The sequence below is a fragment of the Rhinoraja longicauda genome, chromosome 13 (assembly GCF_053455715.1).
Source record: "Rhinoraja longicauda isolate Sanriku21f chromosome 13, sRhiLon1.1, whole genome shotgun sequence".
NCBI classification, from domain to species: Eukaryota; Metazoa; Chordata; class Chondrichthyes; order Rajiformes; family Arhynchobatidae; genus Rhinoraja; species Rhinoraja longicauda.
In genome coordinates, this window is record NC_135965.1 from 5,693,540 (window position 1) to 5,721,371 (window position 27,832).

The 27,832-nt window shown below is 39.5% G+C and overlaps 1 protein-coding gene across 3 annotated transcripts in view; it reads left to right on the forward strand.

The window, feature by feature from the left end:
* The window catches only part of rubcn (rubicon autophagy regulator), a 66,766-nt gene that overhangs the window by 22,312 nt on the left and 16,622 nt on the right, over nucleotides 1–27,832 (forward strand). Inside the window, exons 7-20 of one of the 3 annotated variants that reach the window (XM_078410258.1) lie at nucleotides 143–673; nucleotides 2,837–2,881; nucleotides 5,694–5,789; nucleotides 6,528–6,643; nucleotides 9,011–9,215; nucleotides 11,651–11,755; nucleotides 13,151–13,225; nucleotides 16,611–16,671; nucleotides 20,352–20,484; nucleotides 21,609–21,754; nucleotides 21,864–21,928; nucleotides 22,780–23,018; nucleotides 23,621–23,682; nucleotides 26,929–27,082. In XM_078410258.1, the coding sequence (XP_078266384.1) occupies nucleotides 143–673; nucleotides 2,837–2,881; nucleotides 5,694–5,789; nucleotides 6,528–6,643; nucleotides 9,011–9,215; nucleotides 11,651–11,755; nucleotides 13,151–13,225; nucleotides 16,611–16,671; nucleotides 20,352–20,484; nucleotides 21,609–21,754; nucleotides 21,864–21,928; nucleotides 22,780–23,018; nucleotides 23,621–23,682; nucleotides 26,929–27,082 (2,033 nt within the window). The remainder of the gene's footprint in view (nucleotides 1–142; nucleotides 674–2,836; nucleotides 2,882–5,693; nucleotides 5,790–6,527; nucleotides 6,644–9,010; nucleotides 9,216–11,650; nucleotides 11,756–13,150; nucleotides 13,226–16,610; nucleotides 16,672–20,351; nucleotides 20,485–21,608; nucleotides 21,755–21,863; nucleotides 21,929–22,779; nucleotides 23,019–23,620; nucleotides 23,683–26,928; nucleotides 27,083–27,832) is intronic. The other 2 variants (XM_078410260.1, XM_078410259.1) reach the window with 2 other exon arrangements.

Below are 27,832 nucleotides of genomic sequence, written 5' to 3' on the forward strand. Positions count from 1 at the left end.
CTCAAGACGAACCAATACATGAATTGGGCAATTAATACTTTCAATTACAAACAACCCAGCCTGTGGTGTACACCTTGATATTTTTATTTTAATTGCTGAAAATATAAGTGATCCTTGTCTTTTTCTTTCCTCATCGGCATAGGTGCTGCATCGCAAAGTTTCATTAATATGAATAACACCCAGCAAGATATCAGAAAGAAGGTTTATTTGCCTTGCTTTGCAGATTCCACAGACCAAATGATGGCAGATGAAGGCTCTGGCATCCACCAGTACAATATCATTCCTTCAGTGGAACCATTTTCCCCAGTCAGTGAGACAACAGTTAGTACCCCAGCTAGCCATGGTGAGGATTCATGGGGTGAAGTACAAGATGAAGGATCATGTGAAATGGATGATGGACCAGAATATTTGGCTATTGGAAACCTGGGACAGAGGGATCAAAGTTCAAGTCAGTGCAACAATAGCTCATCTTCCTATTCTGGAAGTTCACAGCAGTTTGCTCCAGCTGTCGAGCAAGTTCCCAAAATTAACATTATCTGCAGTGCGTCCCTACTGAGCATTCCAAGAAGTTCCAGCTTCTCTGAAATCAAGACTCTGGAGCGAAAGGGAGGCTTCAGGAAAAGCCACATCAGATCCCGTTCTGATACTGGTATATCATCAACACATCCACCAGGTACAGTGAGATTTATAGCACGGATTTGCATGCATCAAGATTTACTTGCTGCTAGGTACATTAATAACTGGAATCATTTGCGTTTCTGCTTCCAAATTGAAGATTGATAAATATAAATTGGCAGCTCTGTTGAGATAATAGTGCATGTTTGATGTTGTGTTCTAAGCAAGCCCAGTGGACTCTTTCAACTGCAACAAACAGCCTAATCAGTATCTCACCCTTTAATGTTTATCCATTGATTTTTATTAGAATAGCAGATTAAAGACAGCGGTAAAATTGTCATGAAATTCCAAGGTTGGTTAAATAGTCAATGTTCCAAGAATGGCAATTAAGGAAATGTACCGATGAGAGATTGGAAGCCCAAAGATAGGAACAGTGAATAGGTCTCGTGGTGAAATCAAATTGAAGAATTAATTATGTGACAGTTTTGTTCAAGGCTCACCATGGACTTTAGAATTTAAAGGTACATCGCGGAAACAGGCTCTGCAGCATACCAAGTCTGCGCTGACCATGATCCCCACACACTAGCACTACACACAAGGGACAGTTTATAATTTACAGAAGCGAATTAAGCTACAAACCCATATATCTTTGGGATGTGGGAGGAAACCGGAGCACCCGGAGAAAAATTATGCAGTCACCCAGAGAAAAATTATGCAGTCTGCAGAAAAATTATGCAACATACAAACTCAGCACAGATAGCACCCATAGTCAGGATCGAACCCAGGTTTCTGTCACTGTTAGGCAGCAACTCTACCAGTGTGCCACTATGCCACCCTCGTAATAAAAGACTGGACTTTATCTACACTTTTCTGCAAGTTTAATTGATCCTGGCTCGTGCAGGTTGACAAAGGAAGTTGAACAATTGTTATTCTACATTTTTCAAAAAATGATTTCATGGCTGATTTCAGCATTGTTTTGTTGAAATCTGAATAGGTTTCTTAATTGGTGTCATTTCGTTGTGTATGGTTCAAGTAAGTAACAAATGCTAAAATCTCAGTGAAAAAGGTTGAGATTTAACAGAAATAACATCAAAAATGTTTGCTTGCATAGGCTGCTTTCATGTGTTTTGGCTTTATGAAACATTGCTCATGTTAAATGTAAAATAAATTAGTGACTCAGATTGTTACATTAATCATCCATGGTGATCACTTTGCCTTCCAAAACTATTTGTTTTGGGAGGCAAGAACAAAGTTAGCAAGAGAAAAATTGCCTTCTCAAATAAAATGGCTGGCTTCCTAACAAATTAAAAAAAACTGAAAATCGAAAATTGCAGGTGCTGGAAATCTGACAAAAACCCAGCAAATACTCAAGTCGAGTAGATTTCTGTGGTGAGAGAAACAGATAATGCTCAACAGAATTAATGGAAAGGGTCATTGTAGCGGCCAGCTTCTCGTCTATCTCAATTAGCTCCCAAGCTGCCACTTGCATAGACCGGGTCAGCGATAAGCGTAATAACTCGAACAACTAATAACAGAGATCCTCCCAGACGTTTAATAGTTAGTCTTTATTTGAAGGTGCAATAAACATATTGGCATTTCTCTTGTCATCGACTGGTTATTAATTGTTAGGTAAAATTCCATATCTTACCACAGTCTATGCGATCGTTACGAATTGCCAGATATAACTTCAACACAGTTAGTATTAATCTTCTAGTTAATGAAACTTGCAGGCGATTACATCATGGCTGATAAATCTTTTGGTGGAGCTTCTAGCTGACCCTCTGTCAGCACCTCCCAGCTCACACACTTTGCCAGCACGTACCCAACTGCCCGTACTCTGGCCCCGCCCAGCCCCTACGTAAGCATTGCATTAACTCTATAGTGTCCAAACAAAAGCAGAATACAAGGTAATGATATTAATAAGCAAAAATAACTAATAACTGCAAAATAGCTCCTACAGTCAATGTCTTGACATTTTAACTATTTCTCTTCTCAGGATGCTTCCTGATAAGGTGTTATTGTGCTATCTTGATTTAAGAAATTATGCTAACTGTCCGTATAGAAGATACGTGAGGAAAACATCATTGCACTATTGGCTTTAAAAAAAAAGTTTATTTTTGTGGGAGGGGCCGGGTAAATGCAAGAATTTTCTCACTAACTCTAACTCTTTTGTCTTGTAACCTTTCATTTTCCCCTTTTGTCACTCTTCGGCTTTCTCAAGGAGACATCCGGAAAATCACAATTATAGTAGAGGACCCAGTGGAAGGTTTGCTCTCATAAATTTAATTTTCAGTATAATGAAGCGGCGTGCTGTCTTCAGTTCTGTTACTCATGCCAGCAGTATCAGCATTATCTCAAGTAAAATGCAGAAATGGAACTAGGTATTGGCCTACACTTAAGATTGCTTCTGATAAATAAACTGTTTCACCTTCAGCTACTGATACTTAAATTCATATTTTATTATACAAGATTTACCATTGAATTTAAAAAAAATGTTTGTTAACATAAAGTTAATAGTGTAGTTTACAAATTCAAATACATTAAAAAAAGTTCTGTTCCCCCAATTTACTGGATCTCATTACATGAAAGGTGTCTATGCCCAGAATTACAACATTTAGAATTGCACAGATTCAGGTTTCTCTTTATTTCTGAATCTTACACAGTAATTGTTAAGAAGTTTAACAAAATAGCTATGGCACAACAGGAAGCCATAAGGCCCATCAAATCCACAACAGGTCTGTGAAAGAGCAATAGAGCTTGTACTACATCCCAAACTGCCTACACCTCTCTCCTCATTGCCCTGCAAATTTAGTCTGATATTTATCAAACTTCCTTCTGAACACTTAGACTTAACAGCCTATAATCTCCTGGTTTGTCACTAATGCCCATCTTAAATTGAGGAACAATGATGGCTATTCTCTAATCCTCTGGGACTTTGTCTGCGTCACAGGTGATAGAGTTATCTGTCAAGGCCCAAATAATCTCCTCTCTTTTTAATAACAAGGCATGGATTCCATCTGGTGCAGGGACTTAGTCATGGGTTCATATATCATGGAAGCAGTCACTTCTGCCCAGCTTGTTCATGCAGATTAAGTTTCTTACTTAAATTGATCCCATTTGCCTGCATTTGGCCCACATCCGTCAAAACCTTTTATCTGGGTACCTGTCTAAATTTCTTTTAAACCTTGTAATTGTACCCACTTCTACCACTTTGTTCTGGTGGTTTGGTCCAAGTACACACCATCCTATGCATTGGAAAAAGTTTCCACTTGGGTTCCCTTTGAATTTTCTTCCTCTTGCCTCAATCCCATGCCCTCTAGCTTTGGACACCCTTACCCTGGAAAAAAACACCATACCATTCACCTTATCCATGCCATCCATGATTTACATCAGTTTCCTGTACTCTAGGGAATCAAGTCTTAGCTTCTGAGTCTGAAGAAGGGTCTAGACCCGAAACGTCACCCATTCCTTCTCTCCAGAGATGCTGCCTGTCCCGCTGAGTTACTCCAGCTTTTTGTCTATCTTCGGTTTAAACGAGCATCTGCAGTTCCTTCCTATGCACTTAGTCTCTCCAGTTTCTTCTTATTATTTTAAGCCCTCTTGTCCCATAACATCCTTGTAAATCCTGACTGCTACGATACTCTTAAACAATCACCTCTATCCCACCCCTTTCCAAGAGGTGCTGCCACCTTCTCTTACTTTTAACTCTACCTCATTCGGTTATTCCGTTAGTGCACTTTAGCTTTTGTTGCACTACTTCACATGTAGTTATCATTACATATCATAAGTTGCATTTTAGTCATTATGTATACAGTTTACTCTGAGCTTAATGCTTAATGTGAACAAGGAATTTCCTTGCACCCTGGTGTACATGACAATAGATTCATCTGAATTTAATTCCTTCCTCTAACTGTGACCAGAACTTACACCATGCTCCAAGTTTCTCATGTGCAGTTGTAACATAACATGCCAACTCTGACTGATGAAGGCAAGCATGCCAAATGCTGTCTTCACCATCCTGTCTACCTGGTCACACTTGTAGAGAATTGTGCATTTACACCCCTATGTCTGTTCTACAACTCTCTCTTGGATTCTACCATTTAGTTTGTTATATTTATTGCTAGTGTTCCAAAATTAATTATGTAACCTACGATTTTGTACGACCACTTCTATATGAAAATGCCACTGATTTACCTTTGCTGCTTTTTTCTTGGAGGTGCCAGCTTACCGTAAGGCTGTAGCTTTAACCTTTGAGCAGATATTGAGCAGGAACTGGTTTGATAGATTGACATCTCTAAAGTAAAACGTTGTTGTCTTTGGTAATTGGATTGCTTACTTATCAGTGCTGTTTTAAAAAAAAAAATAAGTTGACCAAAGCAACTGCAGAATTACATTACAGATTAAATATCCTGATGTAGTTTAATTGTCAAAGGTTATGATTTACTAAGTGTTATTTGTTTCCATCCACGACTGACTGAATTGAATCTGTTAATACACAATGACTGAAATAATCGCTTGAACAAAATTTAAAATGATTCATTAAGCACATTAATAAATAGATTATGTTGAAATTAATCTAATTATATAAATTGAATAACACAATTTTTCTGCTGGTATTTATTGATGTTTACTTGATGTGACTATTGCAATTACATTTGTGCTTACCTTGCATTTCATACCATTATGTATTTTATTTTAATTTAATCCATTTTGCATGCTTGAAATCAGTTATGAATTTATCAATGATGAAATCCTTGTAGATTTTTGTTTTGAATACTTGTATGAATGTTTCTTCCCCATCTTTTCAAAGAGATTCCTTTTTTGGATGTACTGCCTGTTTACAGTTTCCACTGTAAGTGGAGTTAATTTAAACAGTTTTTAACTATTCTTAAAGCTTTTTTTTCGAGCATGCTTTTCATTGCATTAATGTGAAAATGTTGACATGCCCTGAATACCTTTTTTCAGAAGATCTATGTGAACCTTATGTTGGCTAACTGAAATATAAGTAAGGAATAAGTCTTCTGGAGCAAAATGAAATATCTCTTCCACTAAACAAATGACTGAATTTTGTGTCTTAGAATCACATCCGGAGATTAGACACCAGCAGGAGTATGGTCCTTTCTCGGGACAGAGCAGTGAAGTCAGCACTCCAAGCTCCCCTTACATGGAAGCTGGTAAATGCTGCTTAATATTTGTCTTTCATTATTACACTTGTTTTCTCACAAGATGTTGGTCATCTTTGGCAGAGATGTTGATTGGCTGTGAATATTGATAATTCAATGTTCAATTTGCATGTGACGTTTCCCAATTGCGCTGTTTTTCCAGCCAGTGTAGGCAGACATCGCTCTCACTCGTTCCGCTTGTCTCATTCAAAAAATATATATAGAACAATTACGTGACAGTGAAGCACAACTATTTTAAATTCATGTAGGACATTGTTAATGTGAAAGAAGCTGTTGTGTAATTTATTTCCACAATCTTTGCCCTGCTGTAGCAAAAGCCAAATTATTGAAATCAGATTTTTACATCGTGTAAAACCTGTAGAAGACTCGGCTACCCCATCACTCACAATACTCCATCTCTTTTCAGCTTTGGGAAATTATTTTTTCCCCATTTGTAAACATCTTTTGGATAATTTAATACTTGAGAACAACTTGTGAACAACCAGGCCATTTGTATATTTACTACAATGCTTTTCAAAAAGACATAATATATTGACATGTATGAAATGTCTATTTATCTGTATGTATGTGCAACTTTACACGGTTTCCTGCAGTTTCACTAGAGAAATGAGATTTTGGACTGATGTACCACTCCTTAAACATTTGAATATTTTCAAGCAGTGGTGTCTTTGGTTATGTAGCCCAAATGACTCAATACATGCTTATAGTTTTGCATTTACTTTGTTTAAGATGGTGCACAGCACACAACCAATTCTGATGGAATGTTTCGCCGACCATCACAGGGCCAGTCTCTGATCAGCTATCTTTCAGAGCAGGATTTTGGAAGTTGTGCTGACTTAGAAAAGGTATCTTGATGATTTCTTAATAATAAATATGTGAAGTTTCCACGATCCTTTAATTTTTGTTTTCTTACACTTGTGCCTTTGCATTAAAAGGTATATCTGCTATTTTATAGATACAGTACACTGTTTGCAAACTGGCTTGGGCATATCCCGAACAAAGCTTGGCCCACGCTGGAACACTGAGCAAACAAATAAGTGTTGCATAGTCTGCTTTTCACCACGATCGCAAATCTTGGGTGTTATTGAGTGGCTCTATTTCTTTCTGTCAGAGGCACTTTAGGGGTCACTAGTTGGTCCACATCTCAGTCCTTGCAGGAAGATGCTCACTCACTGTCAACCTCATTCTGGAGCTTGTGGGCTGTAGAACAGAGTGTTGGAGTAACCCGGTTGGTCAGGCAGCATCTCTGGAAGACGTGGATAGGTGACGTTTCTGATTTGGACCTTTCTTCAGACACTGAAGACTTCTGACCTGAAACATCACTTAAGCATGTCCTTCAGAGATGCTGCATGACTTGCCAATTTACTCCACACTTGGTGCTCTTATTAATGAAATAATCTGCAATTTAAAAAAAAAAGTTTTAGTGATCATGAAACTGCATTCTCTAGTGAAACAGGAACAGAACCCTGTCAGTTTACCAGATGCCCATTGAAGCTGACAAGTACATATTCTGTTGTGCTGCAGCAAGTAAGAATTTCATTGTTCTATTTGGGACATGTGACAATAAAACACTCTAGATTCTTGAGTACTGTATCCATTGACAATTGTGCAATGATACACAATTAATCAATATAACACCTGACTTTTGAACTTTTAGGTTGCACAAACAAAAATAAACTTTAAAAACTTTAATTTTGAAAATCGTGTAGGGGAAAAAACTGTTATTGAGAGTCTGAAACTTTGTAGCCCCAAGCCCTCTTTCCATATTGACAATTGTTTTTATAATGCGATAATTTATAATGCAAGGTTTCTACAGTGCTGAACTACCTGCGTTTATAGCAGATCTATATTATTTTTGCAATCGTCAGCAGAACTCTGGCTATTATTGGATTTGTCAAGCTTTGTCACATTTTAGAAAACTTAACTTTTGAGTGTATTTTCTAGTTCCACTGTTAAAATCGTGATTGTATTTACATTATTTCTGATTTGTTGATGGTCTTCTGGTCTTTCAATGCTTAACCCTGTCTTTGTCCCTCATGGACCAATATATTTTGGTATTCTTGTTGTTCATTATGCCTTCATGAAATTTTATGTCACTTTGCTGTTTTTTAGATTGACACAGTGCAAGCTTTCTAATCTGGACATTTAATTTATTACTGTTCGTTAACCAAGTAATTTAGCCACAGATGGGTCATTTTTTCTGTGGATATATATTCCTCAATGGAATGTTATATTTTATTAATAGCAAATCTTAATAGCCTGTATGTAAAGAAAGGCAAGTACAAATAACGATGAGAAGGCCTACCGGGAGCAGGTGGCTGATCTGGCACTCTGGTGTCAGGACAATAGCCTCCTCTTGAATGTCACTAAAACAAAGGAGCTGATTGTGGACTTCAGAAGGGCTAAACATCCAAGGACGTACACGCCACTGGAGATAAATGGGTCTATTGTGGATAGGGTGAGCAGTTTTAAATACTTGGGAGTCCGCATCAAAGAGGATCTGACGTGGGCAACGCACATTGCCGCACTGGTGGGTAAGGCTAAGCAGCGCCTTTACCACCTTAGACAACTGAGGAAATTCAGAGTGTCTCTGAGGATCCTTCATTGCTTCTACTCTGGGGCTGTAGAGAGCATCCTGTCCGGCAACATTACAGTCTGGTTTGGGAACAGCTCTGCCCAGGACAGGATGGCCCTGCAGAGAGTAGTGCGTTCGGCAGAACTCACCATGGGAACTACACTCGTCCCCCTGCAGGACCTATACATCAGGAGGTGCAGATCCAGAGCAAGCAAGATCATGAGGGACCCCTGCCACCCCAGTAACGGACTGTTCCAGATGCTACGATCAGGCAAACGCCTCCGCTGTCACGCTGTGAAAACGGAGAGGATGAGACGGAGCTTCTTCCCACAGGCCATCAGGACTGTCAACTTTTATAACCCCAGAGACTAAACTTTTGTCAACACTAATAGTAACTTATTAACTTTATTTATATGCTGTAACTGTAATTCTTTTTGTGCACAACCCGCAGGCATTGCCACTTTCATTTCACTGCACATCGTGTATGTGTATGTGACAAATAAATTTGACTTGACTTGACTTGAAATAGTCTCTGCACTTGCTCTTCTACTCATTTTCTTGTAGGCATCTCTTGGTGCTCTTTTGTATTTCACTTTTAAAAGTACATGTTCATATGTAAACTCATTCTCTTATTCAGGAGAATGCCCACTTCAGTATCTCTGAATCATTAATTGCGGCCATTGAACTTATGAAATGCAATCTAATGAAGAAACTAATGATGGAGGATGATGAAGATGACAGTGACAAAGAAATACTGGAATTAAAACAGAAAATTCGAATTCGACGGCAACAGATCCAAACAAAAAAGCTCTTGCCTGGAGTCGCCAATGCTGAGTCGGACAGTATGTATAGATATGTACATGTGAATATTGATATAAGAGAAGGGCGATTTGAATATTATATTCATCCAGTTGTACACGGGTGGAAAATTAGAATTGCAGCCACATTATGTGTGAACTTCATTTCTGGTACAGAAGAACAGAGAATCAGATTTTTTTGGCACATGGAACATACAAAAATACAGCACAGCGACCCTTCAGCTCATTATGTTTGTGCTGAACATGATGCCAAGCTGATCTTTGCCTGCATGTGATGCATATCTCCATTCCCCACATATCTATGTTCTTATCTAAAAGCCTCTTAAACGCCACTATTGTACCTGTTTCCACCACCACTGCAGGCAGTGCATTCCAGGCGCCCACCATTCTCTGTGTCGCATATACTCCCCACCCTGCCCCACATCAGCGTAAAGCTATACCTTCCAATCTGACGTTTCTATCCTAGGGAAAATGTTCTGACCATGTACCCTGTCTATGGCTCTCATAATTTTATAAACCTATCAGGTCTTCTCCCAACCTCTGCTGCTCTTAAGAAAGCAATACATCTTTGTCAAATCTCTCCTTAAAGCTAATTCCATTTACTCCAAGCAGTATTCTGGTAAATCTCCTGCGCCCTCTCAAGTCTCAACATCCTTCCCGTAATAGAGCAATTAGAACTACACGCTATACTCAATGTGGCCTAACCAAAGTCCTGTAGAGCTGTATCATGACTTCCTGACTTTTGCATTCAATGCCCTATGAATGCTTGGTTGAGAGATGCTGCCTTTGCCACTATATCTACTTGTGTTGCCACTTTCAGGGAGCTGTGGACTTGGACCCCATGATCCTTCTGTCTATCAACACTCTTCAGGGTCTTGTCATTAATTGTATTCTTTCCCTTTGTCTTCGACCTCCCAAAGTACAGCACCTCGTGCTTGCTCGGACCTCCATCTGCCATTTCTCCACATGTATCTGGAACTGATCTAAATTCTGCTGTATCCTTTGAAAGCCTTCCTCACTGTTCACAACTCCTCCAATTGTGGTGTTGTCTGTCAACATTAACTAACCCATCTACATTTACACCCGTCCCTTTTAAGAAATCACAATGATCCCAGCGGAATGCCACTATTCACTGACTTCCAGCTAGAGTAACACCCTTCCACTACTACCTTGTCTTCTAAGGGGAGGCTTAGAATCCAAACTACCAAGTGATAATGGATCCCATGCATCTTAATCCACTGGATTAGCCTACCACGAGGGATTTTATCAAATACCGTAATAAAATCTTTGTGGACAACCACTGTCTGGCGCTCAACAGTCACCATCATCACTTCCTCCAATACTCATCAAAGTTAATAAAATGTGAAAAAGCCATACTGCCTGTTTGTAAGTTATACATTTTCCTTCAAATGTGAATCCTCTCCAATACCTTCCCTACCATTGACGTGAAACTCACTGGCCAGAACTTCCTAGATTATTTTTATTTCCCTCAAAGGTACAGGAGGAGGCCGTTTATCCCATTGAGTCCATGCCAATACAAAAAAGGAATTCATGCTTTCTTTTCTGACAGTCTGCTCAGGAGTTAGTCGGTCTTACATACCAAAAGGTATTGTTATTGCAGGCTCCATCAAATTGAGCCCAGATAATTGCTGCACTGTTGAATAATTTTAATTAAGATGCTGGTGAACGTCATAGCCAAGACAGAGATCTCTCCCCTCAGGGGGATTTGTTAAAAAAAACCCAATACGAGTAGAATGTGTGCATACGTATATGAAATTATAAAATGACTGATTTAGTCTACAGATTGAGCAGAAAATATCAGCACTAAGCAGAAACTTACTTGGCAAAATAATCCTAATGGGGAAAAAAAAATCAAAGACAGCGTTGGAGTAATTCAGCAAGTCAGAGAGCATTTCTGGAGGACATGGTTGGTGATGTTTTGAGTCAGGAATCTTCTTCGGATTGATTGTAGTCAGGGTGAGAAAGCTGCAAAAGAGGTGGGAGAGGAGCAAAGCCGTGTAAGTTTGTAGGTGGATACAGCTAAGGAGGTTTAATTGGCAGATGGGTGGACTAATGCTTTCAATGAAAAAGAAACAAAAGGATGTCAGCAATGGAGAGGGGTGAAATGCCACAGGAAGGATTGAATAAATGACTATTGAATAGAATTGGGATTCTATTTTAATGTTAGCTCCAACAATCCTCATCATACCACATTTTAAAGTCCGTCTATTAGAACAATGGTACAAATTTGTTCTAAAAACTCTCATTCAGTGCCGCACTGAATTGCCATCCTGGATGATGTACTGAACCCTGTGTAGTAGGGTTAGAACCTAGTTTTTAAAAATCTGTTAAAAGTGCTTTTTCGTCAAGGGCTCATTTTTACACTTGTTTTAATTCAGATGCCAAATTGTTCCTTGCAGTAAAATGCAAAATTGAAACAAATGTTTCTTCTCTCATAGCTTTTACTACCACGGAGAGCGGATCTCCTTTCAGTTCCTATGATTCTGCACCAGTATCAGATTCTGGATCCACAACTGACGGAGTAGATGAATATGAGTTAAAAGGTATATTTTCAGTCGCACAGGCATAAGGAACAAAATGTAAAATAAGTGAAAACTACACCGATGAGCCAAAACATTACGACCACTGACAGGTGAAGTGAATAACATTGATTATCTTGTTACAATAGCACCTGTCAAGGGGTGGGATATATTAGGCAGCAAGTGAACAGTCAGTTCTTGAAGTTGATGTGTTGGATGCAGGAGAAATGGGAAGGAGTAAAGACCTGAGCGTCTTTGACAAGGGCCAAATTGTTATGACCAGACGACTGGGTCAGAACATTTCTGAAACGGCAAGGCTTGTGGGGTGCTCCCGGTCAGCAGTGGTGAGTACCTACCGACAGTGGTCCGAGGAGGGACAAACCACAAACCGGCGACAGGGTGTTGGGCGCCCAAGGCTCATCGATGTGCGAGGGCAACAAAGGTTATTCTTTCTGGCCTGTGGGAAGACAACAAACCTTGGGCGTGGAAGAGTGATGCACTGGGCAATGTTCTGCTGGGATACCCTGGGTCCGGCCATTCATGTGGACGTCAATGTGACACGTGTCACCTACCTAAACATCGTTGCAGACCAGGTGCATCCCTTCATGGCAATGGTATCCCTGATGGCAGTGGCCTCTTTCAGCAGGATAATGCGCCCTGCCACACTGCACACATTGTTCGGGAATGGATTGAGGAACATGATGAAGTGTTCACGGTGTTGCCCTGGCCTCCAAATTCTCCAGATCTCAATCCGATTGAGCATCTGTGGGATGTGCTGCATTGACAAGTCCGATCCACGGCGGCTCCACCTCGCAACTTATAAGAGTTGGAGGATCTGCTGCTAATGTTTTGGTGCCAGATACCACAGGACACCTTCAGGGGTCTTGTAGAGTGCATGCCTCGGCGGGTCGGCGCTGTTTTGGCGGCACACGGAGGACCAATAGCTTATTAGGCAGGTGGTCATAATGTTTTGGCTGATCGGTGTATACTGGTAACGTAGTTGTCCTTGATTGGACTGATGCTGTAGTTTGACATTGTCACAACATCTTAATTTACCTTTTGCGCATCAGGTAAAAGTGAGAATTGGTCAGAAATCATGACTATTTTTGGAAAATAAAACCTCTTATTGTTAAATAATGTGGAGAGTTTTAATATTGTTAAATAATGTGGAGAGTGTTATACTGCTGAACATTGTACAAAAATGTGAACTTATATTTTCCTATCAAATCCATGGAGTTTTTTTGGCTTGAAAGGATCCATTGAACGGATAAGTGTTCCAGAATGTGACGGTTTGGTTTAACTCTGGTCCTTTGGGACAGAGCATAGTATGCATCCTTTCGGCATACTATTTGTTTTAACAATTGCAGCTGGAAAATGCCGTTGGAATGATGTGAATCTTGTTATCACTGTATCACACAGATTGTATTGATGAGTCCAACCTCATGCATATGTCAGCGAATGGGCTCTCAGCATCAATGGCATCATTGTTTTCAGGTACTTCATTAGTGATTTCGATGTTGTCTGATTTTTTTGTTTTTGTTTTGTTTCCTTCCAAATTCTTATTTCCACGGTACTTAAGGGAGAGCTCAGTCTACTGCCGATAAATTAAATATTTTAGTCTTTTTCAGCTCTGTGTTTATAATGTTTTCCTTGTAGCCCAGTTTTGATGAGGGTTTATTATAAGCATTTGAAACATTTTCATTACAAATTTTCCCAAGATTCTTTACTTAACAATAATTAGTGTGAGATGCAAAAGGAAATGTGCAGGAGTCCCTGGATTTGCAGATGTTCTATGCATGGTTTGGCTGACACGATGGACACTTTAGGATATGTCTCCTTAATTTGAGCTCTTTTCCACTGCAATAGACTTGGTTTAATGTTAGCAGTAAAAGCTATTGGAATATCAGACTGGCAGGTGGACAATCTTCATTGTCCACTAAGTTTGCAATCCATTTGACTCTCAGCTGTTTCAGAGTGGTGCCAAGGAGTGGAGAAGTGTTAGGAGGGGCATGGAGTTCATGTATTAGACGGACATAGAAAACTGGCTACCGCTGGGGAAGAGTGCTGGTGTAGTGGTGTGTGAACTGATGAGGAAGTGGAAAAAGACATTTTGAACATTTTACTTAGAGACAACCTTGAAAAGCTACAAATGTATGTGTTTACCATTTTTTAAAAGATATTTTGTTGTTGCAGACGGTTCTATTGTAGAATTTTTAAGTGTTAAGTTCTTTAAAACCAAGATTTAAAAAAACTGGTACATAACTAAAAAAATTATTTTTAATCTAATGGGAAATGTCTCTTCGATCTATAAATTTTCACTTAATGAAATGTGTTGCCAGATTGCCACCCTTTCGTAAATCAAGAAAAACTTGTGCTGTGCAGCATATGACTATTAGCACTAAATATTCAGTGATCTGTGTCCTATACAAGATGAGATGGTACTTTAGTTGACGATTTACACATTCTGTGAACACCTTTTGAATATGAATAGGAACCTCAATTATTTTCCATCTAATCTGGATCTGTAGAGGCAGTTATACCTTTAATGGTACCTAGCAAATATCACCCAACTCACTGCCACACTGAGGGTCTGAATTGAGGTTATTAATGGGTTTGTAGATTTATCGTAAAAGGCTGCAGCTCTCCCTGGAGTTCTCTGGTGTTTTGTGTTGATTTTTGTTTTAGGCTCAAGGAAGGACCTTTTTTTGAGAAATGCAGAATACACTGTTATCTTTGAATGGATAGAATCTGTTCTTTTATACTCGCATTATATTGTTTACAGTGAATGAGTTGAAAGAATATTAATTGTTATTGTTCCTTTTCATTTTCATGTAAATTCCCCTCATGAGTGTATCAGATACTCTAGTATCTGATACACTCATGAGGGGAATTTACATGAAAATACATTCCACATGTGACAGACCAGTAAAATACTGGCGCTGACTGGTTTGTTGCTGAACTTTACATTTTTATGTTCCGACGATAGCTACATTTGGAGCTCGGAGAAATGTGCTTTTTAAAATAATTATGAATCCTTGTGCCATGGTGTCAGAGATCAAAATTAAATGCTATCTCAGGAATACATATTATTGTTTGACATGTCAATATATAGCCCTGACATAGATTTCATTATAGCATCTCTTTTGGGCATTTTTCAAAATGCACTGAGACTTTGTGTAAAAGGCAAAATACGTATGAATTTTCTTGTGATGGTAAAAATACAATTGGTATTTCTAACTTAGTCTGCACTGTTGGCATTATCATTGCCAAATTCCCACCATCCATATCCTGAGAATTACCACTGATCAGCAATTCATCTAGACCGGCCACATAAAAACCAGGGTTGTGAAAGCTGTTCAGAGGCTGCTATCCTGCCAGGACAGTGATTCATTTCCATATTCCCCAAATAAATCAGGAAAAATCATGTGGAGCACTGTCAGTAGGCATGGTTTACAAAAATGGTATTTTAATATTGTCCCATCTCCCCTTCCCTGTGCTGCTAATCGTAATTTAAATGTAAATACAATTTTAATGGATTGACCTTAAAGATGAATGTATTACAGTTGAGACAGTTAACTTCTGAGGAATGGCCCTTCTGTCCGTGTTGTTGTTTTCGTAATGGTCTCCACTTTTATGATTTGGTCTGAAATGTCTGTTGTTAAGCAGAATGAAGGTTTCATTCCTGAGTGTTCAATGTTTCTACATTTAAAACTGTTCGTTGTTTGCATATTGTTCAAAGTTGAGCCAAATGCCTTATCTAACGTTGTGACTCACAGATTTGTTTTGTGATAGTTTGCCTGAACAATATTGACATTCCTGGTGCAAAAATTATTGTGCACAGAAAATGGTGCCTGTTGGTCATAAAGATTTGCAAGGTGGCACCTAAATGATACTTGTGCATAAAAATGTCAAATTAGCATTATTCAAGATATACAGCAAAGCATTACTGCTTTACTTGATATGCCTTGTACCATTCATTTGGAAAATCTGGTTTAAAAAAAAAAAGCAACTCCATTTACACTATAGAGTTGCATGAAAAGGAAAGTTGCTTGCAGTACTGAATCAATACTTTTAGTTTAGTTTAGAGATACAGCGTGGAAAAAGGCCCCGGCCCACCGAGTCCCTGCCGATCAGCGATCCCTGCACACTAACACTATCCCACACACACCAGGGACAATTTACAATTTTACCAAGCCAATTTGCTACAAAACTGTCTGTCTTTGGAGTGTGGGAGGGAACCGGAGCACCTGGAAAAAATCCATGCAGGTCACGGGGAGCACAGACAAACTCCATACCGATTGCACCCTTGGTCAGGATTGAACCCGCGTCTCTAGCGCTGTAAGGCAGCAGTAACTCTACTGCTGCACCACATGCCGCCCTGGGTAACTTGTATATCATTCCATCCAGTTGCTATTTAGAATGGCCGTATTTTCATTTCCATTTCATTTTCTTCTCTTTGGCTAGAATAATTGACTCATGATATTTAGAGGCATTTGCTCCTAGTAACTACTCAGAATGGCATGATTGGTTGTGTGTCATCCCCCTCCCTCCCCCCACCCCCCTTCTCTGATGCATGATGAAAGCATTTAGTAAAGGGGGCAACTTGCTTGACAATCGGTGACTCAGCATCTCACAGTGAATGGTGTTGCACAGATTTGAAAATCTTGAGTTTGAATAAATTCCATTATTTTGTTTGTGTGTGTGTATGTGTGAGAAGTGCCACGTTAAAACTGAAAAATCGGTATCCCTACTCATATAATCATTGTTCAAACTATGAAAGGACAATTGTGTTCGACTATTGCTTGAAACATTGGTCTGTGGGTTTCAGGTTCTGACTTTATTTTAAGTTAGTCTTAATTGGTGTGTTTTTGTTTTCCAGATGCTGATATTAGGAGGAGTCTGGCTTCAAGCGCTAAGTCAGTAATGAACTCCGAGCCCATGTAAGACTATGTAAGATGCGTAGTGGAGAAGTTGCTAAATGTCAGAAAATTCGCACATTTCTTGGCAATAATCTTTCACCTTCACTTTGCAAAAGTAGCAATTCAAATAACCTGATTCAATCCTACCAACTCTTGAAAAATGGCTTTTAAATTAAATGTTAAATTAGTGTGAAGTGTGACGATTATATTGTGATACGTACTGCTTCCCTTATGTAGCTTTGAAGTTAAAAAAAAGTGTCCGAGGAAAGATTGTTGACTGACACATTAAGGGTCTCTCTTTAGCCAACCTGGATACTTAGCGCATTCTGTTTTTATTCCGCATATTTCCAACATTCTGACTACCATTCCTGTCAAATTTCTATCAACATCTAGATGGTGTTAAAGTTGCACACCTTTCTCTTCCAATGGCACTTCTCCATGAAGTAGATTATTGTGACTTCCCTTGCCTGGATCCACTTTTACTGACTCCATTATGGCCAGAATCCTTCTGTAAAAAGTTTAATAAATCATAGAACAGTACAGCAAAGAACAAGCCCTTCAGCCCACAATGACAAGACCAACTCTTACTTGCCTGCACATAATTCAGATCCCTCCATTCTCTGCATATCCAAAAGCCTCTCAGCTGCCACTATCATATCTACCTCAATCACCACCCCATGCAGCATGTTTCAGATACTCACCACCCTCTGTGTATATAAAAAGAACTTGCCCCGCACATCCCCTTTAAACTTTGCCCCTCGCACCTTACACTTGTGCCCCCTAGAATTTCATTTTTCCATCCTGGGGGAAAAGGTTCCTTCTGTCTAACCTATATGCCTCTCATAATTTTATATACTTCTATCTGGTCTCCCCGTAACATCAGATGTTCCAGAGAAAACAACCCAAGACAGTCCAACCTCTTCCTGTAGCCATTGCCCCCTAATACAGGCATAAATCACGGCACCGTCTCCAAAGCCTCCACATGCTTCCTATAATGGGATGAGCAGAACTGTTCTATATGGCTGCATCCTGACTTCCTAACTCTTGTACTCAATGACCTGACCTATGAAAGCAAGCATATCATATGCCACCTTCCCCCCCCATAATTGTCTTAAATTGTCTTTATCATATTATTTATCACGGCAACACTGTCTTGAGACATTGCTATAACTCCCATATCTCTCAATGATAATAATAATAATCCTTTATTTGTCCCATAATGGGGGAATTTGCAGGGTTACAGCAGCAAAGTGGATAGCAAAAATAAATAAGCATTCATTAAAAATAAAATAATGGTAATTATCTTTATTTATTGGTCTGCTGGGAGTAGTGCTGGTTGTCTTAAATTGTCTGATGCATCGTTCTACCTTGTCAACAGCTCTCGATTAATCTAGGGTCACTGTCACTTGATGATATTGAGCCTGACAAGGTCCCAATACCAAATCCAAGAAAACATTGTTCTGCTTTTTTAACATCATTCAGTCTTTTTAACTGGTGAACTGAGAGCCATGAAACACCATTGTTTTATAATGAATATAATATAATATTCAGGATCCATCATTACACACTAATTACAAGTGAAAACAATGAAAGTGAAAGGAAAAATATTTTTTCTTAATTTAGCATGTTATTTGATATTTTGTATTGAGGGCAAAAAAAATTTGAAACTCCAAAAAAAACTATATATGCTGGAAATTTGAAATAGAACAGTGAATGCAGGAAAAAAAAAATCAGTGGGCCATTCAGCTTCTATGCAATGAAAAATGGTTCATGTTTTGTGTTTATGACCTTTCATTGGACTGAGAAAGAGGCAAATTAGTTTAGGTAGCAAGGAAGGCAGGCAAGGGCAATGTGTGGAACAAAGGGAAGTTCTGTAAAAGGGTAAAATTGTGCAGACATTAAGTGAGCAGTTAAGCTTCCCCTGCATATTGTGTTGCAAATGCTGTGAAATCTAGGTAATGTTTCATAGTCTGGCCTGCTGACTACTCAAATGGAAAAAAAAGGGAGAAATGGGGTAGGCAAAACTTGCCAGTCTTCACGCAAAGAGAAAGAGCAAGTTACTTACATTTGGTAAATTCACTTAAGTACCCTGGGATGCAGTCCATCATGCCCTGGGGATTTATCAGCCTTCAGTCCCATCAGTCTACCCAACACAATTTCCTGCCTAATGTGGATTTCCTTCAGTTCCTCCGTCACCCTAGGATCTCTGGCCACTAGAACATCTGGGAGATTGTTTGTATCTTCCTCAGTGAAGACAGATCCAAAGTACCGGTTCAACTCTTCTGCCATTTCCTTGTTCCCCATAATAAATTCCCCTCAAGGGGTTCAAGGGACCCACATTTGCCTTGACTATTTTTTTCCTCCTCACATACCTAAAAAAGCTTTTACTATCCTCCTTTATATTATTGGCTAGCTTACCCTCGTTCCTCATCTTTTCTCCCCGTATTGCCTTTTTAGTTATCTTTAAAAGAGTCCCAATCCTCTGGCTTCCCACTCTTCTTTGCTATGTTATACTTCTTCTCTTTTATTTTTATGTTGTCCTTGACTTCCCTTGTCAGCCACGGGTGCCTCTTACTCCCCTTAGAATCTTTCCTCCTCTTTGGGATAAATTGATCCTGCAACTTCTGCATTATTTCCAGGAATACCTGTCATTGTTGTTCCACCGTCTTCCCTGCTAGGGCCTCCTTCCAGTCAAATCTGGCCAGCTCCTGCCTCATGCCTCTGTAATCCCTTTTGCTATACTGTAATACTGACACTTCCGATTTTCCCTTCTTCTCAATTTGTAGAGTAAAACTTATCATATTGTGATCACTGCCTCCTAATGGCACTTTTACCTTTTCCCTTCTCCCTAGTAGGCTCCACTACAAGCTGTTTTAAGAATCCATCTCGGAGGCACTCCACAAACTCTCTTTCCTGGGGTCCATTACCAACCTGATTTCCCCAGTCTACCTGCATGTTGATGAACGCTCAGTACAGGTTGAACACTGATTTTCGGGGGGGGGGGGGGGGGGGGGGGGGGGAGGAGGTGGCAACTTGAAGGTCGGAAGCCATGGCTCCCCCCTTCGGCCCCGCACCACCTCCTCTTCCCCCCCCCCCCCCCCCCCCCCCCCCCCCCCCACAACCGCTGTCGCCTCTTCTGGAGTTGCCGACATACTGCACTATGGAAGTGACAGCAGGTGAGAGGGAAGGGTGGCCGACGGGCCACACTGAAACACAAAATGCTAGAGGAACTCAGCCGACTGAATCAGGCTGAGGAAGGGTCTCAAAGTCACCTCTCCGTGTTCTCCAGAGTTCCTGACCCGCTGAATGACTCCAGTACTTTGTGTCCTTTCTGTGGGTGAAGAAAGGCTCGCTGGTGCACCTTGCAAATTGGGAATAAGGTTCGAACTGGGGCTCTGAATGGCCATGGAGAATGTGCGAGCCAGGCTGGTCATTCCATTCACATTCATTTTACATTTTCTATTCGTTTTTCAGTTTCTGCCACTCCACAGTGCTTTAGAGACACGGGAGGGGTGTCATTAATGGGCCAGGGGTGTATTGTCGTTTCATTATTATATGGCCTATGTTGGTCCAGAGAAACAGATAACCCAGAAAGACTTTGGAACTGAGGGTGCCAGAAAATCAGTGTCAAACCTGTACCAGTGTTGTGATTTTTGAATGAAATGGCCTAAATCAGTACTGTAATTATATTTTTGTTGCAGTTCATTTTCATTCCTTCATTCCAACTCTGCTGAGGCTGTTGCTATGGGTCTGCTGAAACAGTTTGAGGGCATGCAACTTCCTGCTGCATCTGAACTAGACTGGTTGGTTCCAGAGGATGATGCTCCTCAGAAGGTGAGAAATTTAATTTTGCCATCTTGCACTTGTCGATCAATAAAATGAAGCTATGAACAAATTAAGTGTAGCTATGGACCAATGAAACCATGATTATTACTGAATGAAATTGGTAGATATGATCCCAAGATACTATTAAATTTTATAGTATCAATGTGAAATGTACTGATGCATTGATCAATTCAATTGTTTACTTTGTCGAAGGGTCTACTGTTGGTTAATGGGAATTTCTATTGGTTCATGTACCGAGATATTGTGAAAAGTTTGTTTGCATATTATCTAGTCGAATCATCATCGTGTCATATTATACACGAGTACAATCAAGCCATTATAAGTACAACAGGTCGTGCAGAGAGGAAAATGAGCAGTGCAGAACATAATGTCACAGCATTATAGCTACAGAGTTCAGATTATTTTTAAAGTGCAAGGCCTATGAAGAGGAAGGTTGGAAGATTGTGACTACACCCTAGTCTAAGGGCAGCACGGTGGTGTAGTGGTAGAGCTGCTGCTTTACAGCGCCATTAGTCCCGGTTTCAATCCTGACTATGGGTGCTGTCTGTACGGAGTTTGTACGTTCTCCCTGTGACCGCATGGGTTTTCTCAGAGATCTTTGGTTCCTCCCACATTCCAAAGATGTACAGATTTGTACGTTAATTGGCTTGGTATAAGTGTAAATTGTCCCTAGTGTGTGCAGGACAGTGTTAATGTGCGGGGATCGCTGGTCGATTCGGACGGGGTGGGCCGAAAGGCCTGTTCCTGAGCTGTATCTCTAAACCAAACCAGACGATTCACTGATCTGATAACAGGAAGGAAGAAGCTATTTGTGAATCTGGTGGTGTGTGCTTTTAATCTTTTGTATTTTCTGCCTGATTGGGAGGGGTGAAGAGGGAATAACCAAGATAACCAAGATAAAAATGGTCCTTGATTGTGTTGGCAGCTTTCCCATGGAAATGTAGATCTTCAAATCACCCAAATCTGGTGTTTAGAAGTATGAATCCTTCCTTTCCCCCAGGGCACACTCCTTGTCTTATTCTTTTGCACAGCATTTATTCCTGTTGACAAATATAACTGATTCCTGACTAATTATTTCAGTTCCGTGGCAAGTAACTTTCTTCTTCCTGTAGCTTTTGCCAATTCCAGACTCCTTTCCGGTGTCTCCCGATGACGGTGAACACGCTGATATTTACCAGCTACGAATCAGAGTCCGTGGAAATTTGGAATGGGCACCACCTCGGCCACAAATAATTTTCAATATTCACCCATCCCCCAAGTAAGGATTTGCAATACAAATCAAGCTGGCTGTTCTTGTCTAATGTAATTTTTGTTTCAGTCTCAGCATCAAATAATATCTTGCCATTTATAAAACTGTGTTATTAAAGGAGGAAGGTGGTTGTTGCCAAACAAAATTACCGCTGTGCAGGATGTGGTATCAAAACTGACCCAGGTGAGTGATCATCTAAATGTTAACAATATGATAACATTCTGCTTTTACTTGCGGAATTTCCGCAATTAGAAATCACATGCCATTTTATATTGGATCATTTTTAAATTACAATACACTACACAAAGCATTATATAACTGGGTGAGCAGTTATATAATGCTTTGTGTAGTGTATTGTAATTTAAAAATGATCCAATATAAAATGGCATGTGATTTCTATGACTAATAGTTCTTAGTAATAGAGTTGTACAACACGGAAAAGAATCTTCCAACCCAACTATGCCAATTGAGTTGCCTACCTGAGCTCGTCCCATTTGCCCATGTTTGGCCTTTTTCCCTCTAAATTTATCTTATCTATGTACCGGTCAAAATGTATTTTAAATGTTGTAATTGTAGCTGCCTCTACCACTTCCTCTGGCCTTTCTTCCCACCCATCACTCTCGCTGAAAAAGATGACCTTCAGGTTCCCTTTAAATTTTTCCATTACCTGAGCTACTTTTTTCTTCTTTCCTTTCGATCGTTGAGAAAGAAAACTTACAGTAATATTTTTTAATGAAAAGCTTGTTAAGTGCTATAAAACTCTTCAGTCTCTGCTCATCTTTGGAGTCTCAAATGTGAAGAGGGTAGTAATATTGTCACACCACTGCCTTCCAGAATTTGTTTGAAAAATAACACATGGAAAATGACTTTTTTGTCAAGGCTTCTTGATCAAGCATTGTCTTGAGAAAAAGGCATTTAGATGAACATAGATTTATATTTACTGGGGAAAATCCTTTTTTTGCAATGCAAATCCTCTGAAAGGTATATATCCCCTCTTGTTTCTGAATGTAGCTGATCCTGCCTTTATCTTACAGAATATATAAAGAGACTACGTTATTGTGAATATCTTGGAAAGTATTTCTGCCAGTGCTGTCACGAGAATGTGCAGTCTGTTGTTCCAAGCCGAATATTACGGAAATGGGACTTCAGCAAATATTATGTCAGTAATTTTTCGAAGGATTTGTTGAATAAAATTTGGAATGATCCACTTTTCAACGTTGAAGACATTAACAGTGTGTTATATCGTAAGGTGAAGGCCCTCGATCAAGTTCATGTAAGCAATCTGCTAAATCTTCTAATCCCAGTTAGCATTGAGAGATTCTGCAGTGAGACTTATGAAAGTGGCAGAATTACAGTGTCTGTTGAATGATAAGAATCTAAGCTATTGTATTGCTAACAGTAGAATTCATTTATAATGTAATGCTATTCCAAATGAAGTGTTAAGAGATCCACAAACAACATGCTTTTAAAATTATTGATTTGTTTTTATTTTCGCCAAATTTGTTTTATTTGGTGACCAAATAACAGAGCAGATTTTTGTTCATTTGTTTTGGTTTTTACGAATCAAGCGGTTGACTATTTTATTCATTATTTCATAAACTATCTTTGAACATCAATCTAGTTATCTAACTAAACCAACCTTGCGTTTTCCAATTGAGCATTATCCAAAGGTATGAGGTTCAGTTATACAAAAACCTTGTGTTAATGTATTATTTTTTTATATAACAATTCACTTGCCTGTCTGAAAGCGAGTCTTCATTTCATTCTCATCAAAACAAAATTAATATTTTACAAAGGAGAGTTGTTTTTAATTATGACCTAAATATAATAAAAGTACTTGTGAAGTAGTCCTTTCTTTGTCAAAACTTTTAACAGATGCTGAGAATGCAGCTGGTTCACATGAAGAACCTGTTAAAAACATGTAGACTGGCAAAAAAGTGAGTACAATTTTTTTGTCTAAGTGTCGTTTGCAATTTTGAAGCTTTCTTTCACTTTTGTGTAAAGATTAACTGTACTGCTTTTGCTTTTTTTGGTAAAAGAATTGCTAAATACTCCTGGCTATATATCCAAATTGAAATAATTATTAGTAATAGCCCTACCAATCTCCTCATTGAGATCATTTCTATTGCAGAAAACACCCCATCATATGAGGATTTTGTTTACTGTGATGGTTAAACACATCACGGTGGCACAGCGGTAGAGTTGTGCGCTTATAGTGCTTACAGCGCCAGAGATTCGGCTTCGATCCCGACTACGGGTGCTATCTGTACGGAATTTGTACATTCTTCCCATGGCACGTGGGTTTTCTCCGAGATCTTCTGTTTCCTCCCCCACTCGAGATGTACAGTTTTGTAGGTTAATTGGCTTGGTAAATAAAAAAATGTAAATTGTCCCCAGTGTATGTGTGTAGGATAGTGTTAGTGTGTGGGGATTGCTGTCGGTGCAGATTCGGTGGGCCGAGGGGCCTGTTTCTGTGCTGTATCTCTAAACTAAACTAAAATTACCAGAGAGCCTGTTCAAAATAGGTTTTTGGGTTATGTACTGTGAGTTTCTTAAAGCTTCTTTGAATATATTTATCAATTCATTAATTTTCTCTTTAAACTGTGACTTGCATGTCTCAGAATTGCTAAAATAGGCAAAAGATGCACCATTTCTTTACAATGTTTTTGCATTTATTGTTTTGGATAAGTAATATTGAGGCTACCCTTTTTACCGTGTTTTGTTAGGCCTATTTTGTTACAAATGAGTGAACATTTGCACAAATTATTAAACCAGAGAGAATTTTTTTCAGTAGAATTGCAGTTTCAATAGTTAATACATAAATATGCTTCATGGCAAACTTAGCCCTCTAACATAGAGTGTAAATGCATAAGACAGTGGAACGTTTGGGTCCTTGTTTATGGGGGAATATGTTCACTGCTGGCATGTGCTGAAATGGTCAAAATATGTTGCCCACAATTTTCTTGTTTTTCAGTTTGAAATTGAATGGGTGTTTATTGAGACTGCCAAACTATCTTTGCTGCTTCATCGTCTAATGCAATGTGGACATTTATGATACTATGACTCAAGCAGCTATGATTTTGCAATTTAATTTTCCTCAGCTTTCTGGCTGCATGAATAATTCCATTAAAAGTCCGTTTTGGAGATGCATGAATTTTCAGATTTTTTTTGCAATCCCCTTCCCCCGAATGTCAAAATATAGATCAAGTATTCTTAAGTTTGTAAATAGTTTTCAATTGGCTATTGCGCAGGCTGGAAAATAATCTTGGATGTGGTGGTTTACAATGAAAAAGCTGTCAGTTAAGAGATTTGTAGAGCCAAAGTAAAACACAGTCTTGTGTAGGAAAGAACTACAGGTGCTGGTTTAAATCGAAGATAGGCACAAAATGCTGAAGTAACTCAGCGGGACAGGCAGCAACTCTGGAGAGAAGGAATGGATGACGTATGAAGAAGGGTCTCGACCCGAAATGTCGCCCATTCCTTCTCTCCAGAAATGCTGCCTGTCCCGCTGAGTTACCAAAACATAGTTTTGTCAATTTCACATAGCAAAATAAATTGATGCAGTTTAAACAAAAAGTTCTAATTTCATGCTGATGATTTGCTTGTAATCCTCGAACACTTTCGCCACCTCCAGCAGGATCCCACTACTGGCCAGATCTTCCCATCTCCACCCCTTTCTGCTTTCCGCAGAGACTGTTCCCTCCGCAACTCCCTGATCAACTCGTCCATTCCAACCCAAACCACCCCCTCCCCAGGCACTTTCCCCTGCAACCGCAGGAGGTGCAACACCTGTCCCTTTACCCTCCTCGACTCCATTCAAGGACTCCCACAGTCTTTCCAGGTGAGGCAGAGGTTCACTTGCACCTCCTCCAACCTCGTCTACTGTATCCGCTGTTCCAGGTGCCATCTTCTGTACATCGGCGAGACCAAGCGCAGGCAAGCCGATCGTTTTGCTGAACACCTGTGTTGATCCTACCTGATGTCCCGGTTGCTCAGCGCTTTAACTCCCCCTCCCATTCCCAATCTGACCTTTCTGTCCTGGGCCGCCTCCATTGTCAGTGAGGCCCAGTGCAAATTGGAGGAACAGCACCACGTATTTCGCTTGGGCAGCTTACACCCCAGTGGTATGAACATTGACTTCTCTAATTTCAAATAGCCCTTGCTTTCCCTCTCTCTCCATCCCCTCCCCTTTCCCAGTTCTCCCACTGTCTACGACTACATTCTATCTCTGTCCTGCCCTCTCCCCTGACATCAGTCTGAAGATGGGTCTCGACCCGAAATGTCACCCATTCCTTTTCTCCAGAGATGCTGCCTGTCCCGCTGAGTTACTCCAGCATTTTGTGTCTACCTTTGATTTGCTCATTGTTCTGTGTAGTGATAGTCCAATAATACGGCTATAATTGCATATTTTTTTGTCTATTAGATATAAAATATTTAATAATTTAGATTGCACTCAAAGAATAAACAACAGGGCGAGAGCATTGGAGGAGAATGACATGACTGACAGTATCAAAGAGTAAATAGACACAAAGCTGGAGTAACTCAACAGGTCAGACAGCGTCTCTGGAGAAAAGGAATAAGTCGAGAACCCTTTGCAGTCTGGAGCTTTTTGTGTCTATCGTCAGTTTAAACCAACATCTGCAGTTTCTTCCTACACAGTATTAGAGTAGGTGGAATACTGCACGATCTTTACAGTTACAGTATATAATTCACCACCTTGCATAAGGGTCTTCTGATTTGGAGGAATAAAATTAGAAGTCTGTGAAAAAGATGCTAATAATGCATTCAGGAAGCAACAACCCATTTGCCTTGGAGATTTTGTAAATTTCTAATGGCATACATAATTTACAAATTCTCCCATTATTTTGTTTTGTTTAAAAAATCTTCACTGAGAATTGTACAGTAAATTTGCAGATTATTTAATTTTTTTCTGTGCATTTACTGTTTTAATTGAGATCAACTTAAAGCTTTTGCAGTATTACAGGACTATATATAATATAAATCATAAACAGTGTGTCATGATGTTTTTGCTGTCTAGGCTAAAGCAGTAGCCACAGTGTCTAAGTTAACAAAAATTCTTAATCTGGAACATGTGACATTGCCAAATTAAATGCACTCTTTGTCAGTAAAGGTCTCAAATCACATGCACAATGATAAAATAATATCATGTTTTGCTTTCGTAGACTTCTGGATAACTTTGACATGGAACCAGGTCACCTCACTGAAGATCTTCATCTCTATTCACTCAACGATCTCACAGCTATAAAAAAAGGAGAGTTGGCTGGAAGGCTGAAGTACCTCGTGAAAATAGGATCAGCACATGTGGCACAATGTGTGGTATGCATCATCGTGACTTACACCACAGAAATGAATTAAATGTGACACTGTATACATAAGCATAGACTCATTTAAGCATTTAGTTAATACAGAATATGCTTGCAATTGTATTATTAACAGTGCATATGATATGACTGGTTTGTAGAGTAATGGGCCATTTTCATTTGAACTACTAAAAAAGTTAAAATTATGATTGACTATTAATAAGCAAGTTGGCGACCAAACTAACTTTTCTTTTCATAATGGGCTCTTACACTGACTTTGAATGGATTGTAAATGTTTCCTACAATAAAAAAGAGTGACAATGGTAAAGTGAATTAAAAGGAAATGAAAGGGGCAAAGTTTACAGGTGATTTGTAGGGCGGTATTTTTAACACGGTGATGGGTACCTGGAATGTGCTGCCAGCGGTAGTGATCAAAGTACAGACAGATACGGCAATGGTGTTGAGACTTTTAGATAGGCACCTGAATGTGCAGAGAATTGAGGGATATGGATCACTTGCAGGCAGATGAGATGAGTTTACCTCTACATCATGTTCAGCACTGACATTGTGGATTGAAGGGGCCTGTTCCTGTGTATTGTTCTATGATCTATGATCTAACTAAACGCATTAATAACTAACCGCATTAATTATGACGTAACTCATTTATAATACTGTTATTCAGAGTTTTGTTTAGATCTAGCATACCACAAAGAGGTTTTCTAATTAATGAGATTCTCTTGATTAGGCATCTCGTTATACCTGGTCT